Source organism: Schistocerca piceifrons, chromosome X (genome assembly GCF_021461385.2).
Source record: "Schistocerca piceifrons isolate TAMUIC-IGC-003096 chromosome X, iqSchPice1.1, whole genome shotgun sequence".
In the NCBI taxonomy this organism is placed as follows: domain Eukaryota; kingdom Metazoa; phylum Arthropoda; class Insecta; order Orthoptera; family Acrididae; genus Schistocerca; species Schistocerca piceifrons.
Window position 1 is genome coordinate 276,476,746 of NC_060149.1, and position 19,890 is coordinate 276,496,635.

Below are 19,890 nucleotides of genomic sequence, written 5' to 3' on the forward strand. Positions count from 1 at the left end.
CTAACCACTGCACCACCTCGCTCGGTCCTTAGGTGGTGGTATAAGTGGCATACAGTATAACTGGCCATGCTTTCCCACCCGAGTTTTGCGATAATTAAGGCAGTCCATCCTTGAATTGACTTAGTGAGCCGCTGCATACGAATTCTTCCCAACAGTTATGTGGAGATATTCTCTTAGTTTTATGTTCCCTTGCAGAGACATTGTAGCACTGTCGTATTCTGAAAGTGCAACATGTTTTATGTAATGAACTGGAATGAAGGTTTTTTTTTTTGGGGGGGGGGGGGGGGCAGGGGAGCAAATAATTTGTACATGGGATGCCATTATGATGCATGTATTTAAGAAACATGGTAAAATTAACTTTTTCACACTGATTATAAGCTAACTATTAACAGTACGACAGTATGGTCTACTGCATGACTAGATTGAAAGGCATCCTACTGCGCACAGTCTGTAACTTAAGGGTACAGTCAGTATAGTTGGTATAAGATCGTACATCTTTGGCTATGCCAAAGTTCTTCATTTACTTATTAATATCAATGTTTCCTGGCTTCGTAAAATTACTGAAATACGGTATTTATGACCCTTAGACCCCTCCTAATGTCTAAGTAGTAAAAGACAAGTTTTGTTAACAAATATTCATTAATAACTACTTGATTTGTGCCAGAATAAATGTACTTTCCCTATAAATCGCTTTTCTGATATCATGAGCAGGTTCTGCATCAGCACCTCATCCACTGGCTCTGAAAGTGCCAGATTGCCAATTGCCTCTGCTAGCCAGTGTGGGATCCCACCACTCGCTCCTTACTCTGTGCACACTGATACATTCACTTGACTTATGTGGAATAACAAAACTGGAAATAAAGTAAAATGCACTCTTACCTGCAAATAAGAGGTACCTTACAACTAAAACATATTCAAAAGTGATCAAATTCACAGTGTATCTCTTGGGTAGGTTTACTTGTAAGTAGTTTAAAATTTCTGTGGAGTTTGTGAAGCCACCTGGTGATGATACTGTTGTGCTAATAGCTGATGGGCATAATATCAACCTGCATCTTAGACGTAACAAGAGAAAACTGTGTCCATATCATGTGTTTATCACACCACTTCACGCATAAAATGCAGCCTCTTGCGTGGAACACATGGGACTGTTTAAAATGCACTATCCCCAAGAAATAGGAAACTGGTCGGCAAATAACCCAGGTCAAATAGTAGCCTCTTCATTGATTACAGCCTACTTGAGAGCAACAACAATGGAAAATGCTATGAACAGCCTCTGGAAAAAGGGACTCTTACCATGTAACAGGCATACACTTAGAGAGAATGCCTTTGTAATACACCAAGAGTTTGACATACAAGACTGAAACAACAGAGTAAATGTGAGTCCAAATGGTATCCAGCCATACAATCCACATCATGAGCCACCTGATATAGTAAAATCAGCATGTTCTGAATCACTTAAGTCGCTAACATCGTCTCCATGCAGGGAACATTTGAAACAATTCAAAGAAATGGAACAAGACAAACACAGAAAACAATCTTTCAGTCATTCACAGTCTGATACATGTTCAGTTGAGGCCAATGCTTCAAATGTGCAGTCTGAAGGAGGATATACTGAATGCATATTCTGAAGATTAACAGAGAGAAATGGGAACAGTGATTGGAATGCTATCCTTGGACTACTGAAGAATGTTAACTTGAAAGAGCTTTTGTATGCCATGCTGGCACTTTTACATAACAAATGCAGAAAATGTTGCAGATGCAGAAAGGAAGAGAATATTATTATTTTAGGGTTTACCTGTTTCTATATTAGTTGATATTAAGTGTTTTCTCTGACTTTCTTATATTAGGACATAATTTCTATTTTGATTCCAAATGACTTGTTTGCACTTTGTGTAAAATTTACAGTCATTAAGTGTTAAGCAGCAGAAAATCAATGAATAAAATATAAAAGGCAATGACTTAATGTGGATTTCCAGTTAACAAATGTACAATTATATCAAATGTGTAATACGAAGTGGAGTAATGTGAGACAAGGGAAGTTTCACATCGGGGATGAGGTCCACCCACCATTGGCATCAATTATCTACCTCATCCAATGAGGCACAGAGGTGGCCAGCCTCTGGAAATACGTCATATCATCCACAAGACTCTCCCATGTATCCACCACTAGGTCCCACAGTTGGTCAGGTGTGCATGTGGCCACTCTTGAGTTCTCGTGGTGCTTCATTTGCGCCAACAAATTTTCAATTGCAGTTAAGTCCAGTGCTCTAAACCGCCAGCCAATCAGGTCGCTGGCAGCCTGACATGAAAATCATTGCCGAATGATTCGACTTGTGTGAACCAGTGAGTAGTAGTACTGGAACTGGATTACTCCACTGGGATGGAGGATCCTCACACTTGGCACCATAATATTTTCAGGATCTGCACATACTGATCTGTACTGAGATGACCACAAATTAAGTATCTCTGTCCCATCTGATATTCACTTCACTTTAGCAAAGGCAAGCCTATACAGTCTGATCATAAGAGAAGGCCTCTGTAACAGCATCCACAGAAATTGGTCATTCTTGAGGTGGACAGTGTTCAAAAATCGATGTTTCACACAGGTGTCACGTAATACAGGCTGTTTTGCTGAGGTGTTGACACCTTTCCTGAGCACAACCCTTAAAGCCAGCCATTTACCCACGTAGTATGCCACCGCTTGTGCCACTTCTGGGTACAGTGAGCTGAACATTGCACCTGGCTGCCCCTTCATGTGCACTGAAAGCAACATGCTCTCATTAACAGCATATGCTGAAACATCTTGGCAGTAAATGACTGTCATAAATCTGTCAGTGGCGAAATGTTTTATGTTCAGCATACCTTTGCTATTTCATGTTATGCTTGCAACACAACAACAAACAATAAAACATAAAAAATGGTGTTGTAGGGACACAAACCCTACTTATTTCAGAGAAATTTAAGAGCCTCAAATGCTGCTATGGGGCTACCACATAACTACAAAGATTTGTTCTTATTTGTTTATTCAAGTGAGAAGCACCCTGGCATTTGAAACGGTTACAAGTAAGTGTTGTAATGAATAGAGGGTGGTCACAAACAGTAAAAGCTTGTAAGGGTGTTACAGGGTAGGTTGTGCTGAGAAATAATTGTTAAGAAAAAAATTCTATACTTTGCATCATTTCAGAGTTAATTAGCACTGAAGTTAAGCTATCACACCGTTACATACAAAAATTCAAGTGGCCCACCAGAAATGATGTTGCCAAATTTGTTCTTTCTTTGGTTTCCTAAAAAACAAACAAGAGAGTGATTCAAAAATTGGACATCAGATGATAGTAAGGATCAAATCTGAGCTGAAGGCTGAGCTTTCTCGTGCACTGACGTCTACACTGTGAGACCAACTGACACTAGCTGTACCTGGCAAGCCACTTTAATGTGCATATGCAACAGCCTGATTCACTACCTTCAATGCTAATTGAGTTCAAAAACAGCGCAACATATGAAGTTTTTACCTCAACAATTATTTCTCAGCACAACCTACCCTGCAACACACCTACAACCATTTTCAGACTGTTTCCAATCACATGTAAATAAAACAATATGCAATAATTTCACAGAGTCACATAAAATAAAAAAGATCTATAAGTAAAACTGTTACAATAAGAAGAGAACAAATACACTGTTAAAAGTGTGTTATGTGTGGGGTGCTGCAGAGAGAGAGAGAGAGAGAGAGAGAGAGAGAGAGAGAGAGAGAGAGAGAGAGAGAGAGAGAGAGTGAGTGAGTGTCACTGGTGCGAGCCATACACAACCAAAGGTACCAGAGCTTATCAAAAGAAATGCAAAGAGTTTTGTAAACAGGGGCAGATTTTTTTTTTTTTTTTTTTTTTTTTTTTGCAAGAGATATTCCACAAGAGATCTTTGCAACACACTACATTCTCCATCAACAGAATTTATATGAAGCGAGTGTCAGTGTGGGAGAAGCAATGAGTACAGTAGCTCCTGAAACATGATTTATTTGTAGATATGGACTGAAATGTTTCCAGAAAAAGCCTTTCAGAAATGCCTGCAAAGCTGTTATGAAGATTTAGCATATTACTGTTAAATACACTGTCCTAGCCAAGGAATGATCTGAAAGGTATCTCTGAATTTTAAAGAGAAAGATTTATCAACGGACATTAATGGTAACAAAACTGAAAAATCAATGGCTTTCATATGTGGCCTGTATCACTGATACTATGGAACACTTGATATTTTGAATCTGGTGTCACAGTTAAAAATATTTCAATTTCGAACAACAGTGATCTCCTTTTGTGGAGTAGACCAGTTTTAAATAAAAACATTTTCTTAACATTTGTGAGACAATCAGATTTGGAAGTCTTAAATTTTTGTGGATGCTCTTCAGCACATTATCTTAACTTGCTACAAAGATGTTATTCTCAGTGTATATTCTAAACAGCAAAATGTGCTTATGTCCAGAGCATTATTTGCTCCCAGTCATCATCTTTAACAATATGAGCAGATCTATGTTATGAAAGGTACAGAAACATTAAAACAATCTAGTCATATTTCAAGATGCCATTTCCACGTCTTTCACAAAATACATGTGATGTTAAATACATATTCACTTCCCTTTGCCGTTGGCATGGAAACAACTGCAGTTAGAACTAAGGCCTATACAGAAACAAACAGTTGCACAATAAGTGTAACAACATTATTACAGGTTCCAATAATGATTTTCCTTGGTCCAAATTTCATTGACTTCACAAAGCTGCATCCACAATTATGTTTATGTTAGGGTCAGTTTAACTGTTGGAGGAACTTTTTTCCCAGAATGAAGGACATTAATTCCACACTGATAAGCTTACACAGTTCAATCCAAAGGCAAGTCTTTGAATCATTAGTACTCAGTACTGACAGTGTAACTTCTTTTAAATGGAAAAAGTACTATCATGAATGAACTAGTTTCTTGTGTATAATATGTAAATAATTTAAACATGAAATACAAATTAAATATAGTGGGAACTTCATTTGAAAGCATTATTTGCTTACTCTAATCTTCTATAGAAAATTATATGCAAGGTACATATAATTGGATGCTTACTTTCTTTGCAGTTTTTCAATCAATAAAGGATTCTTTGTAAATTAAAAAAAAAAAAAAAAAAAAATGGTGAGAGCCAACAAGATGGATAAACATCCACATTATTACAGTGGGTTATAAAATTTGACTTGGTGAGAGCCGATTACCATCAGTAGCTTTAGTCCTTTACTTTCTCTCTAAAAGGGATTACTAACACACAACTAGCTAGCCACACGCTCACACTGTGGTATGAGGATGAGCCAGCTCTTACTGGCACTTCTCTGATTACAGAGTCTGCGGAACAAGTTTCCATATGAGCTGACAATGCACCAAGATGAAATCGTGTTTCTTTGACATGTGACAAATAAGGCAGAGGTAATTAAACAGGAGCTTCTGAGACAATGCAGTTTACTGATAAGCAGATTGTGTATGTAGTGGCAGAACAATTTTTACGGTAAGTTTTCTATGGGAGGCAGCGCAGAACTTGGTTGATACACTACGGGCCAAAATACATTTCTGTGACAAAACTTTTTACACCTTCTGCAATTAACCAGAAGTTCTGGAGGTGTCTTAGAAAGCACAGGAAATATGCTTATGAAACATGATGCTTGGATAATTTCAGTGGCAAAGCTGACTGTGTGCTGAAGTGACTAAGCACTCAGGCATGTTTATCACAAATGACAAGTTTGCTGGAGAGGAAGATTTTTTCAGAATAAGTATGGCTACTAACAGGGAGTACTATTGTTCCTTCATAGAATTAACATATACTTAAGCATGAATCTGACCACTGGTGAGCTGAAGGAACACATTGAGAAAGATTGTATGTGGTTTTGGGGTAAAATGTGTAATCTGTGAAAATGTATCAATTGATTTTGTGAACTAAATGCTTCAGTTTCAACAGGTGTTGCACTGTGAAATTATCAGCACACTGAAATGTGAAGCAATGCTTGACTCAATACTTTATGCACCTTATCAAACATTTTCTTTACGATCTAATACACATTTTTTGTGATGCTGACACCTCCCCTTTCCCCATTGGCACAAAAAATGTCTGCTTCACACCTCTACCATTGCCTCCTCTCGCTATCACCATTAAACTTCCCTTTATTACAGAGAGAATCAACAGCATGACACTAGTTATGTAGCAATTAATAGACAACAGTTCAGATCTCAATTTCCTTACTACAATTAAATAAAAATAATAAAAAAAAAACAACCACCACCACCACCACCACCCACTTGATATCCATTACAGGATAACAGCCACCTCCAGAATGCTCCATGCAACATGTATTTCAAATGAAGAAAAATCGTATAAAATAACCAACTCACTGTCTGTAGACACTCTCCAACCAAATGCTGGGCCTTCTTTTATGTCATGTCCAAGAAGGGCTGCTCTATGCATAAGTTTTTTGGGGATACAACCCACATTAACACATGTACCTCCAAGACCCCATGTTGTTCCCATGGGTGAAGGTTTGACAAAATCGCATACTGCTACTTTCCGTCCAAGCGCTGCAGCCTCCTGTTGACAAAACATTCTAAAATTGTGGTACATAATATGGAGCAATGAAATCACTTATTACAGATATAAAATTTCAATCAGTGGGAATGTATCAAGCCAAAGAATAGGTAATTCACAATCAAGAGTCAGAGGAGCTCTTACTATGAAAAATATTTTAAGCAAATATCAACTTTCATACAAACATTTCACTGAGTCATCTCCTCATTACTCTCTCAGCCATGTCTTCCTAAACATTCTGTCTGTCTTCACTATGTAACCTTTAAAAAAGCAAGGTTCACATTCTCTTTCAAGATACTGCAGGGGTGTAGAGGTGTTTTTTGTGGTATAGATAGGACAGATAGTATTTGCGTGAAGAAAACTGTCATTTTATTTTGCGACTAAACACGTGGAATTACAGGTTGTCTAGTAGTAAAATTTTTGTGACAAAAACAGTTTGTATATGAAATTACTCTGAATTTGAGTGTATTATCACTTTTATTAGTAAAGGATATGCAGTTAATATACTTAACTCACAAATGGTTAAACTAGACATGTTTCAATTTTCTTTGAAAAATGGAGAATTAGGGTTGAACAATCTTGGGGTCATTAGAGACTGAACACAAAGACAGATTAAGGAAGGATAGGGAAGAAAACTGATTGTGTCCTTTTGTAAAAGGGACCATCCCTGCATTTGCCTAAAGTGATTTAGGAAACCCACTGTGTCTTACCACTGCACCACAATGCTCTAAAGTTTCGTGCGATTTAGAAATGCACAAGAGTTGCCTATTTTCACTGACCTAGGATGTACTGTATTTTATTATTTCAACAACCATTCTTCTGGTAGCCACTGGATAGTCATCTGCACAGTTTGATTACATTAACATCAAATCACAACCAGTAACGAGACAACTTTTCAGTCTTTCTGATTTTATTTGTTTCTAAACGTAAGTGGATTAAGTTATTTCATTCCATACAACTACTTTTACCTAAGAGATGAAGATTGTAAAACACACTACCAATAATATGTTTACAATTTATAATATTCTGTACCCACCTCCTACCAGATAAATTGCACATAATGGATTTCCATTCAAGAACCTTCAACATTGCAGCACATCAGCAATCATTGGTTAATATATTAAAAAACTAAAAACCCGCCTCAGTTGCGAAAAAAGCACCTAGTGTTACGTGTTAACCCAGCTTTCCATTCATGATGTACCACCACCACCACCACCACCACCACCACCACCACCACCACCACACCCTCTCTGTGAAGTTTAATACTAACAAGCAGACCACACAACAATTGAATTTTTGTAATTTTGTATGCAGTAAGACTGCAATAATTCAGCGTTTGATAATGCAGCATACCTGATAGTCTGGCACACATCTTAAATTTTCCTGTAATTTTAGCTTAGTGTTGTTGGTAGTACAGTCAGACACTTTCAACAAACATTGGAACTATTCGGAGCGGTGCCTGGTCTGTAAAAAGTTTCTGTCTCGCTGAGCAATTACATTCATACCAAGATAAGAAGTTGCATTGTTAGGTCAGGTGAAAACTTTGGCATAATTGGTCCAAACAGCCGAGATGGAAAACGATGTAAATAACAAATTGACAAGCAATCACTCCGAAATTGTACGAGGGCTGAATTCAGCATCCACTAATGAAGCGAGTGCAGTTTCAGCAGAAGTTGGTAAGTGAATCAAAATTGAAAGATTTCACTATCAAAGAAGAGCTGACTGATGATGAGGTATTACAAAGTGTTTTCAACCCACAAATGGCACCAGAAACTGGAGTGACGAAGTACTAACACCCACAGTTCCCGAGGCTTCAGAAGCATAAAGCACTTTTGTGTAATTTGCTGAGAGTGACCAACAATACAATGCTTCTGTAGTTATGAATCTGCACATCACAAAAAATAATTTTAGTCAGAAAATAGCTCAATCTAAAAAACAAGTTAGCATTCTGCAATGTTACAGAGGGCTCAGAACGAAATTTCTGTTAAATCATCAGTCTTAGCTACCAACCTGATATATTTCATGCCCTTGACAATGTCAGATATGTGTGCTACTCCTAGAGACACTGATTCCAATTACACTGCACCAAATTCTTGGTAATAGTTTTTATTAATAAGCGCATTGATCTTCTCAAATCAATGATTCTTATTTTATTTTGTAGCTGGGCTACATAAACCATTTACTTACACTGAACTTTTCTAAAACTATGAGCACTAAACTGATTTAATAGTGCAGTCCAGTATTCGACTTAATTAAATTTTGCTCTTACAGAGAAGTAATAATTTCTGCATTGTAATCTCTCCTGTTGTGTTCCATAAATAACAGTTACTTGTTTTTGTATGTTAAAACTATTTTACTTAAAGCAGGTTTTTAAAAATGGCCTTTATGATGCAGAAAATTTCATAATCCAGCATTGACAGATCCCCAAGCCTCCTTGATTATCAAGGTCCTACTGTATTTATGGAAAGTGAAGTTCAGAACCCAAACACCAATCCCCCAAAGCAATTTAAAAAAAAAAAAAAAAAAAAAAGAAAATTGACTTAAGTATTTCGAGTGCCTTTAATTCATTAAAGGCAGATTGATTTCTTGATGGGCCACATGGCACTGTGGTAGAATAGTCGCCTGACACATGAGCTACCTGGATTCCATTCCTAGCCAATGCAAATTATTAAGCGAAGGTGCATGTTCTATGACCATTTCTGTGAAATGTAAAAAAAAAACCTGAGCACATGAGACCGGTAATCGCTGGATCACCAGTTTGAGACTCGTTTCGGTCCCCCCCCCCGCCCCCTCCCCCCTTCAGTTAAGTTCGAGTACCTACATGATTTAAGTAAAAGATTCTTCAAATATATGCAAATTGTCATACACCTAATTGTCATGTTTTATAAGAAATGCATGTACTCTTCTTTCTAATCACATACCGTTCACAATATTCCCATTTTCATTGCAAATATAAAACCTTAATTAATGATCATTTATAAAAGAATACGAATAAAGATTTTGTAAATAAAAAATTAATAATTAATTTTTGTCATCTTCACATATTTTACACTTCATGGAAATGCTCATAGAACATGTACTTTTGTTTGAAACTTTCCATTGGTTGAGAATTGAAGCAGGGCCACTCACATGCCAGGATAACACTACCAGAGCCATGTGGCCCATCAAAAAATCTGTTCTGTATTTAGTAAGTTAAATGCACTCAGAAAACATCAAGATAATTTTCTGAATAATTTCTGCGAGTCATATAAAACTTTTCTGGAAGACTGATATTTGAGTTATGAACTCCATAAGTAATAACATTACAAAAATCTGATTCACATGTGGTCTCCTTGAAAGATTAAATAGTTCTGAAGCTTCTCCAGTACCTTCTGTGTAAGAAACAGACAGATTTTTCCTGTGTGAGATACTTTCATTTGATACCCAGCCTTTTCGTAAGGACTTCATATTTTGAGGAAACCTTTGATTTTGAACGATAGATAATTTTTTTAATACATATGTTATTAACTGAACACTTGTGACTGCTCACATCTATATAAAAAAAATAACCTATCAATCAACAAAACAAACCCCTAATTCACATAAGCTTAACCCAACTGAGAACAAAAATATAAAGACAGTGAGATATTAAATTTCTGCTTTTGATTTACAGAATAGCAATAGTTTGCACTGCTAAGGGATTCCTACAAAATCTACACATACAATTCATGCAAAGAATGACAGCAAATATTGCTTGAAAGAATCAGTCTTATCTGATTCGACTGTATTTCAAGCAGTCACAAAAGATAAGTGTTATCAGTACTGCCCCTCTGTGCAGTATCATTGATTATAAATTTTGTTTCAATACCCAGAACCATTTAAAATGACTTAGGGTATCCAATGTGTTTCATCTTTATATTAGTGTGGCTAAAATGGTAATATCACACTTTCTTTTAGTACAACTTACACTACTATTACTGACTATGTCTCCTTATTCAGGACAAAGTACAGAGTTGTGTAGCTAATACGTCTTTAGCCCAAATCACATGACATTAATTACTTCCATATCTCCTAAAGGTAAAGAGCAAGCTGTGTCTTGCACAACATGTGGCATAAAACAATTGGGGCCAGTTTCAATAAATGAGTTATTGTACAAGCTATATAGCTTAATTGCTGTCTTTAGCAACTATAATGAAAGTCTTATAATGACCAGACACATTTTGTTTTATTTTAAACCATCTTCAGTGGTCACTGTAACAATACTTTTTTTTAAATACAATTTTGATTATTGTAAATTAAAAAGATATCATATGCGTCCACACAACCATTTTTAAATTCTACGATAAATTAATGGAAATTATATAGGCTTGGAGAATTCAGCACGGGCACTCTTGACACTTATTAAATATTTGAAATACCTGTGCTCCTTTCAAATTAAATCACAGATCTTACTGCGCCAGACTTTATGGTAAATTGTGTTATTAAAAATGGTTTACTGTCTAGCAAGACTACATACAATTTAAAATGTGAATTACTGGTTTTGGCATCTGTGGATCTGTTTGTGCACGCAGCATCCTCAACAGTGTTACTGAACTAAACTACTGGGTAACAGATGACATGTCAAGAGAAATTTTGCAACTATATATTTTTTTAAATTAGGGACTCCCAAGAATTCTGCACTTGTGCTGTGCTTTTGCACGGTTGTGGAGCTCTGTTACCTGGCTGCACACTAGCTCCACTACCATTCAACACACTGACCAGTGGAGGGGGAGGGGGAAGTGGAGGAGGGGAAACTGCGAACATGCTACATTTAGATGAAAGTGCACTTATGTAAGGAACACTTAATGGCTTGCAAGCAGCTTTGTTTCATGTTTCCTATTTCACATTTCTCAGCAACATAGGTCACAAGAAAAACAAATTTTCTGTATTAATTAATTATTTTTGGCATGCTGAAGACTTAATAAAATTTTTTATCTGGTACTAACTGTTGGCAGATGCAGACAATTTCACAGACTCATCACTCAGGTTGCCTCATAATCGTGAGTTATTTAGTTTCATAATCGGAAAAAGCTTTTCACACACATATGTTGACCAAAACATTGACATCATATTTGTAACCTCATTATCAGGACAAGGAAACTCTTCCAGAGTAAGGAAAAAACCAAATAGAACTCGTGGACAGTTTTAACGCACAGGGACACTTTCAGCTGAAATGGCAAATGGTCTCATAATCAGCTCAAAAACAGATGCAAGATTGGCAGTGTCCTCAAAAAGTAAAAAAGAAATCTTTAATTCCTATCTTTTTTAGGGGACGATTGCATTGTTTGTGAGAAATGTGCAAAGTGAGCCGGAGCTCCATCATGTTAGAACCTTACATCTATGTGCATCACACCAGTTGCAAGGCACTAGCAGAATTTCCTGTTCTCACCCATCATTATGTACATCTATATGTTGGTAGGATTTGCCAATACTATGATAAATAGACATACTCCTTGTTCCTTATATCCAAAGAATGTACGAATTACCTGTGGCAGTGATATGTTTTTGTGTACTTGCACATAGGAAAAACAGGAGGTATACATGTGAACTCTCTCAATATGTTTTGTGTTGTTATCTTTGCTGCATTATAGAAGTTCTCAGGCTTGAGGGTTTAAGTTATCTAATATCACTGTGTGTTCTACTTTCATTTATAAAACTAACTTCTGTATATACCAGAACTACATACAATTATTCATGTGGAAATTACAAGTTGACATACTTGGTGATCCCACTTAAAAACATTCATATCTTTCGGCATAGGTGGCAAGCAGTTCAAGACACGTGCGGAAAATGGGCAAAACAGTAAGCGGTTTCATGAGGTCACTGATGAAATTTACAAACTTCAGAATGACAAAGGCTTTGGAGCTTGCAATATCTCTTGTTAACACCCACACATCACAGTACACTGGATACTTTTGTCCAGACTTAACGAATCTGTAAGCTCAGATAAATCTTCCAATGTGGCAGCCAAGTGTAACAAAGGATTCTCTAGTGGATATAACATCACCACTACGTGAACTGCAACAGCGAAAAGACACTCTAGAGGTATACTGACATCATAAGGGTTTCGGCCGATATTCTGCAAAGTGCAAGCACTGTGCAGTTACTCAGATGATCAGAGTATCTGGAATAAAAATGCAGTATCTATATATGAGGTTCATTCAAATGAAACCTGGTCAGTGTGTCTACCTTTGCCTTACACATAAGGTGGCACCACGTACCCGCGGGTATGGTGGCACCATCTATTGGTAGAGAGATGGACACGTGCGCACCATTTGATGTTGCATAGCGCCAGTGTGGTTTCACACTGAAGGAAAGGTGGTCACACAAGTATTTGTCCACTACCGAACATGCAGGAGAGTAAGCAGGAACAGTGAGGAGTGATACGATTTTTGGTGTCAGAGGGAGTTGGAGGCCGTGAAATGTATTGACAGATGAAGGCTGTGTATGGTGAGTACAGACTGAGTCGTTTAAGTGTTGTGGCATTATCTTCTTGCATGATAATTCCCACCCACACATGGCCAATGTGGTGAAAACGACATTGCAGCAGTTTCAGTGGGAAACTGCTGGAACATCCACCGTACAGTCCTGAACTTTCACTGTGTGACTTTCATGTGTTTGGACCTCTAAAACAAGCTATTCGTGGACATCGATTCACAATGGACGACGAAGTGTGTGACTGGGTCCAGGCCTGGATCAGACAGTAGCCTACTAGCTTCTTCAAGGATGAAATCGACTGGCTAGTGTCGCAATGGGATAAATGTGCCTACAGTTTTGGAGACTTTTTTGAGTATGTCTACAGTGTATAACTACATTTTTAAGTTAACAAAATCATTACCATTACTTTACACTATGACCAAGGATTCATTCGAATGCCTCTTACACTATCATCAAGAGCTACTGTCATACACACATATTACTATGTCAAGAAGACTGCTTTCGTCAGGTGGCAGCCTGCATGGCAGTGATACATCTTTGTGTACTTGGGCACAAAAGTAGCATGTGAACACAGAGACATATTTTGTGTTGTCATCTTTGTCATGTTACAGACATTCTCATTCATTAATGTTTAAGTTTGCTTTTATCTAATGTCACTGAATCTCCTACTTTTGGAAATAAAAGCAATTTATTTACACAAATAAATTATGTGTGGTTATTTAGGAGGAAATTATGAGATAGCATACCATAAAAACAAAACTAGATGCTAAGTATTTACAAGAGTGATAGGGTCACAAACTGCTTAGTACTTATAGGCTGCTCTAACTTTCGTATGAGATCAAAGTCATTGGTCAAAAGGTTAGACTAGTATGCCTGGTGCTCCAATTCTTCTCCTCCCCAGCATCGCAGTTGCCACCATACACACTCTGCCTATGTGGTTTTTTGTTGTCGTGCAACAGGAGTGCACTGCCCACTATCCGGATGTTCCTCCTGAATGCCAAGTCATACTGTCACATCAGATAGTCCCTGAAGCAGTCTGCACTTACTGTTCTGCCATATAGAATGAATTGGCATACAATAACACCCCTGACATCAGACACAATAATCACCATCAATTTCACAGGGTAGTATTATGACAGAATTTCTGCTGCCTTAGTCATCCAGCATCTGGCCTTTCCACGGAATGGCATTTGAGTCCTGGTTCGTACACCTTGATCCAAAATTTACATATGGAAACTTTTTATGACAGGAAGTGGCTGCTATCCTATTACCGGCATAGTAGGTGGTCAGAGCATATTATATCCACCACTGAATGTCCATCAGTTCATGCAGTGCCCACCGAGATGCGATTTTGTGCAGTTGCAGCTTTGCCTGCAATACCCTGTGGATGATTTGTTTCTACATCTACATTGATACTCCGCAAGCCACCCAACGGTGTGTGGCGGAGGGCACTTTACGTGCCACTGTCATTACCTCCCTTTCCTGTTCCAGTCGCGTATGGTTCGCGGGAAGAACGACTGTCTGAAAGCCTCCGTGCGCGCTCTAATCTCTCTAATTTTACATTCGTGATCTCCTAGGGAGGTATAAGTAGGGGGAAGCAATATATTCGATACCTCATCCAGAAACGCACCCTCTCGAAACCTGGCGAGCAAGCTACACCGCGATGCAGAGCGCCTCTCTTGCAGAGTCTGCCACTTGAGTTTATTAAACATCTCCGTAACGCTATCACGGTTACCAAATAACCCTGTGTCGAAACGCGCCGCTCTTCTTTGGATCTTCTCTATCTCCTCCGTCAGACCGATCTGGTACGGATCCCACACTGATGAGCAATACTCAAGCATAGGTCGAACGAGTGTTTTGTAAGCCACCTCCTTTGTTGATGGACTACATTTTCTAAGCACTCTCCCAATGAATCTCAACCTGGTACCCGCCTTACCAACAATTAATTTTATATGATCATTCCACTTCAAATCGTTCCGCACGCATACTCCCAGATATTTTACAGAAGTAACTGCTACCAGTGTTTGTTCCGCTATCATATAATCATACAATAAAGGATCCTTCTTTCTATGTATTCGCAATACATTACATTTGTCTATGTTAAGGGTCAGTTGCCACTCCCTGCACCAAGTGCCTATCCGCTGCAGATCTTCCTGCATTTCGCTACAATTTTCTAATGCTGCAACTTCTCTGTATACTACAGCATCATCCGCGAAAAGCCGCATGGACCTTCCGACACTATCTACTAGGTCATTTATATATATTGTGAAAAGCAATGGTCCCATAACACTCCCCTGTGGCACGCCAGAGGTTACTTTAACGTCTGTAGACGTCTCTCCATTGATAACAACATGCTGTGTTCTGTTTGCTAAAAACTCTTCAATCCAGCCACACAGCTGGTCTGATATTCCGTAGGTTCTTACTTTGTTTATCAGGCGACAGTGCGGAACTGTATCGAACACCTTCCGGAAGTCAAGAAAAATAGCATCTACCTGGGAGCCTGTATCTAATATTTTCTGGGTCTCATGAACAAATAAAGCAAGTTGGGTCTCACACGATCGCTGTTTCCGGAATCCATGTTGATTCCTACATAGTAGATTCTGGGTTTCCAGAAATGACATGATACGCGAGCAAAAAACATGTTCTAAAATTCTACCAGAGATCGACGTCAGAGATATAGGTCTATAGTTTTGCGCATCTGCTCGACGACCCTTCTTGAAGACTGGGACTACCTGTGCTCTTTTCCAATCATTTGGAACCCTCCGTTCCTCTAGAGACTTGCAGTACACGGCTGTTAGAAGTGGGGCAAGTTCTTTTGCGTACTCTGTGTAGAATCGAATTGGTATCCCATCAGGTCCAGTGGACTTTCCTCTATTGAGTGATTCCAGTTGCTTTTCTATTCCTTGGTCACTTATTTCGATGTCAGCCATTTTTTCGTTTGTGCGAGGATTTAGAGAAGGAACTGCAGTGCGGTCTTCCTCTGTGAAACAGCTTTGGAAAAAGGTGTTTAGTATTTCAGCTTTACGCGTGTCATCCTCTGTTTCAATGCCATCATCATCCCGTAGTGTCTGGATATGCTGTTTCGAGCCACTTACTGATTTAACGTAAGACCAGAACTTCCTAGGATTTTCTGTCAAGTCGGTACATAGAATTTTACTTTCGAATTCAATGAACGCTTCACGCATAGCCCTCCTTACGCTAACTTTGACATCGTTTAGCTTCTGTTTGTCTGAGAGATTTTGGCTGCGTTTAAACTTGGAGTGGAGCTCTCTTTGCTTTCGCAGTAGTTTCCTAACTTTGTTGTTGTACCACGGTGGGTTTTTCCCGTCCCTCACAGTTTTACTCGGCACGTACCTGTCTAAAACGCATTTTACGATTGCCTTGAACTTTTTCCATAAACACTCAACATTGTCAGTGTCGGAACAGAAATTTTCGTTTTGATCTGTTAGGTAGTCTGAAATCTGCCTTCTATTACTCTTGCTAAACAGATAAACCTTCCTCCCTTTTTTTATATTCTTATTAACTTCCATATTCAGGGATGCTGCAACGGCCTTATGATCACTGATTCCCTGTTCTGTACATACAGAGTCGAAAAGTTCGGGTCTGTTTGTTATCAGTAGGTCCAAGATGTTATCTCCACGAGTCGGTTCTCTGTTTAATTGCTCGAGGTAATTTTCGGATAGTGCACTCAGTATAATGTCACTCGATGCTCTGTCCCTACCACCCGTCCTAAACATCTGAGTGTCCCAGTCTATATCTGGTAAATTGAAATCTCCACCTAAGACTATAACATGCTGAGAAAATTTATGTGAAATGTATTCCAAATTTTCTCTCAGTTGTTCTGCCACTAATGCTGCTGAGTCGGGAGGTCGGTAAAAGGAGCCAATTATTAACCTAGTTCGGTTGTTTAGTGTAACCTCCACCCATAATAATTCACAGGAACTATCCACTTCTACTTCACTACAGGATAAACTACTACTAACAGCGACGAACACTCCACCACCGGTTGCATGCAATGCATCTTGCCCCTCTAACTCCAGTAGCATTCGTCATATGCCTTTTTCCAGGAGCTGTTCAATGACTGCACATGCCATGTCAGTCCGCACCCTCACAGGTCAACCCGAGCACTGCTGATCACCATTGCCACATATACTTGCTGAAACATTCCTACCCACGATGCTACTGTACAGCATTGGAGGGCATTATTCCCAAGGGCTTCTACCAATTCACTGTGAAAAATCCACTCATATTTCCCCCTTGGAGAATGGCTATTTTGATGTATGCATGCTGTTCAGCAATGACTTTTACCCCAACCCTTGAGGACGCGTGGTACGTGCTCATGCACACGCACACTGACACCGAGAGTGTGCAAGGTATTAGAGCTGGCGAAAAAAATTTATTACACATTCATAAGATTTTCTTGCTATAACACAAAGATCTCAACACAAACTTTTTCAATTGTTTAATGTTGTATAAAAAGTTTGAAATAAATGTACTGATAAAATGCATTAAGATAAATGAGTTTTGACAAACCTTGGCTGCAGCGATGCCACCTGATCCACCTCCAATTACCACCAAGTCATACTCGAACTTTTCATAGGTGCCATCAAGCATATCTCTCAAAGCCCCAGTTCTGTGTGCAGTTAGAACATCGCTGCACCCTCCAACATGGATTCCTCTTATAAATACATTTGGGACTGTTCTCTGCTGAGTTTTCTCAGCCAAAATATTCTGAAGGGCTGGTCCATCTGCAGAAAAATACATGTAGATAAAGTGAGACTTTTTTGTGAAAAATGTGTTCAATGATTTTAAGATTTCTAACTTAAGAACACATACAAGAAATTCACAGCCATTTGTTGTTGATCAAGCACTGTCAGCTACCTACTAGGAATATGAGGTCACCAGATGTAGCAACTTAAAATTATGCCTCTACAAGAGGTATCTCTGTCTTTTGGAAGCAATAAGAGGTAAGACAGAGCCAAATGTGCAATATAAAAAAATTAGCAGAATTGTTTTCTTAAATTCCACATGTAGTATTTACGTTTCAGTATGTTGCCAGTAGGAACATTGTTATTGTGGAACAAAGTTTCATACTGGCTCACTTTTCTAGTGGATTCATTTATGCTGCTGCCCTTCTTTTTAAGTGACTGGTTCACTTACTGCAAAGAAATTTCATACCGTTTGTGCCCACAATCCTTGCTCTCATACATAATTAAATGTTCGAACTATGGTTCAGCAGAGAAGTCACTTAATCCACATCCAATTTCTACCAGTCATTCTCGCAATTTTCACGTGCTGCCAGAACATCACTGCACACTCCAAAATGCATTCCTCTGGCAACCTAATTTGGAACCATTCTCTGTTGTGTTTTCTCAGCCAAAATATTCTGGACGGATGCCTCTACAGATGAGTAAGCGAAGTCAAAAATTAAAAGTAACTGAGGCATCACAACTGGTGATTTTCAACATCAGAAGCCATTTTCAAGTGAAATACACACACTTGAAAACACACACCTCAAAGCTTTTCTGTACACAAACAGCCTTTAAATCCGCCAAATGTATAAATCGACAAATAAGTTTATAAACCAAGAAGCTGTCAAATGAATCAGTTACAATTAACCATATTAAACAGAACAAAGCATGAATCAAAACATACTGATGTACAGAAAGAAATGACTTGGTGTGCTTCAATACAGGTTGAAGTTACATTCTTTGTTCTATTTAGTGTAAGTATGGTAGCTGATGTATTTGGTACCTTCTTGGCATATCAAGTTATTCATCAGTGTATATGTATGGCAATTTTAAAAACTCTTTGTGCAGAATGGGTTTTGATGTACATGCATCACTTAAAAATGGTCTCAAGGTCAAAACTACATTAAGAGAGGAAAAAATTTAATTTTTTGACATAATGTTCTCAGTCCTGTCGAAACCATAATTATCTTAACCAGTTCATAACAGCTGTGGAATGGTTCTTGACTGACTTCTGGCAAAAACCAAGTGAAGTGGTTTAGCAGTTGACACTGCACTAGTACTCGAGGAGCAAAGTTCTAAGCTCTGACCAATAACCAAGACTGAGCTTTCCCATTGTTTCCCTAAATCCCTTTAGGCGCATGTTTATGTGGTTTTTCCAATAGGAAACATTTGTGCACAGAAAAAACTATCTCCATGACAATGCCATTGACGGGATTTTTTTTACTTTGAGTCATCTTTTCCTTTTGTTGTCGTTGTTAAAAATGTCATCATTGTCAGGCAAAATAAATTGCAAGACTGCTACCTTGTACCTAGATTAAAGTGTTTAGTTAGTGTGAAACAGCCCAACAATCCCTTCAGCAAGCAAGCAAGCAAGCTCTAACTCTTACAGGAATCAGCGCATCGCTGCGAATAATGAGAATAATGGACAGGGGCACCGTGTCAGTTGTGTGCGGATAAGTTGGAAATTTGATTTGGTCAGGGACAATGTCTGAATGACCGAGGCAATCAAGGGCAACCATTTGCAAGAAACAGAAAAATGCGGATTCGAGTCCCGGTCTGGCACAAGTTTTCAACTTTCCTCATTGATGTATTTCAATGCACACTAACACCTAATGTCTTTATTTCCTTTGGATCATAATCATATAAGGCTGCAGGATCAAAGATGCTGTCTGTTCTTCCGGACACGAACGAAAGAACACACACCACATACTCATGGAATTGATGCATCTTCAAGAGTAACACATACTAAAAAAAGGAGCATGCTTCACAATTTATTTTTCATATTTACTTTAGTTCTTTGACAGATTACAGATTTTAAAATAATGATGAGGGGAAGTACAATATTCCTCCCAAGGAAAAAGTCTGAG

The 19,890-nt window shown here is 38.4% G+C and overlaps 1 protein-coding gene across 1 annotated transcript in view; it reads right to left on the bottom strand.

Annotated features, from left to right (window-relative positions):
• The window catches only part of LOC124721458 (thioredoxin reductase 1, cytoplasmic-like), a 103,963-nt gene that overhangs the window by 54,446 nt on the left and 29,627 nt on the right, over positions 1–19,890 (bottom strand). The window contains exons 3-4 of the mRNA XM_047246444.1: positions 17,586–17,800; positions 6,407–6,599 (exon numbers count right to left, since the gene is read on the bottom strand). Coding sequence (XP_047102400.1) covers positions 6,407–6,599; positions 17,586–17,800 — 408 coding nt within the window. The remainder of the gene's footprint in view (positions 1–6,406; positions 6,600–17,585; positions 17,801–19,890) is intronic.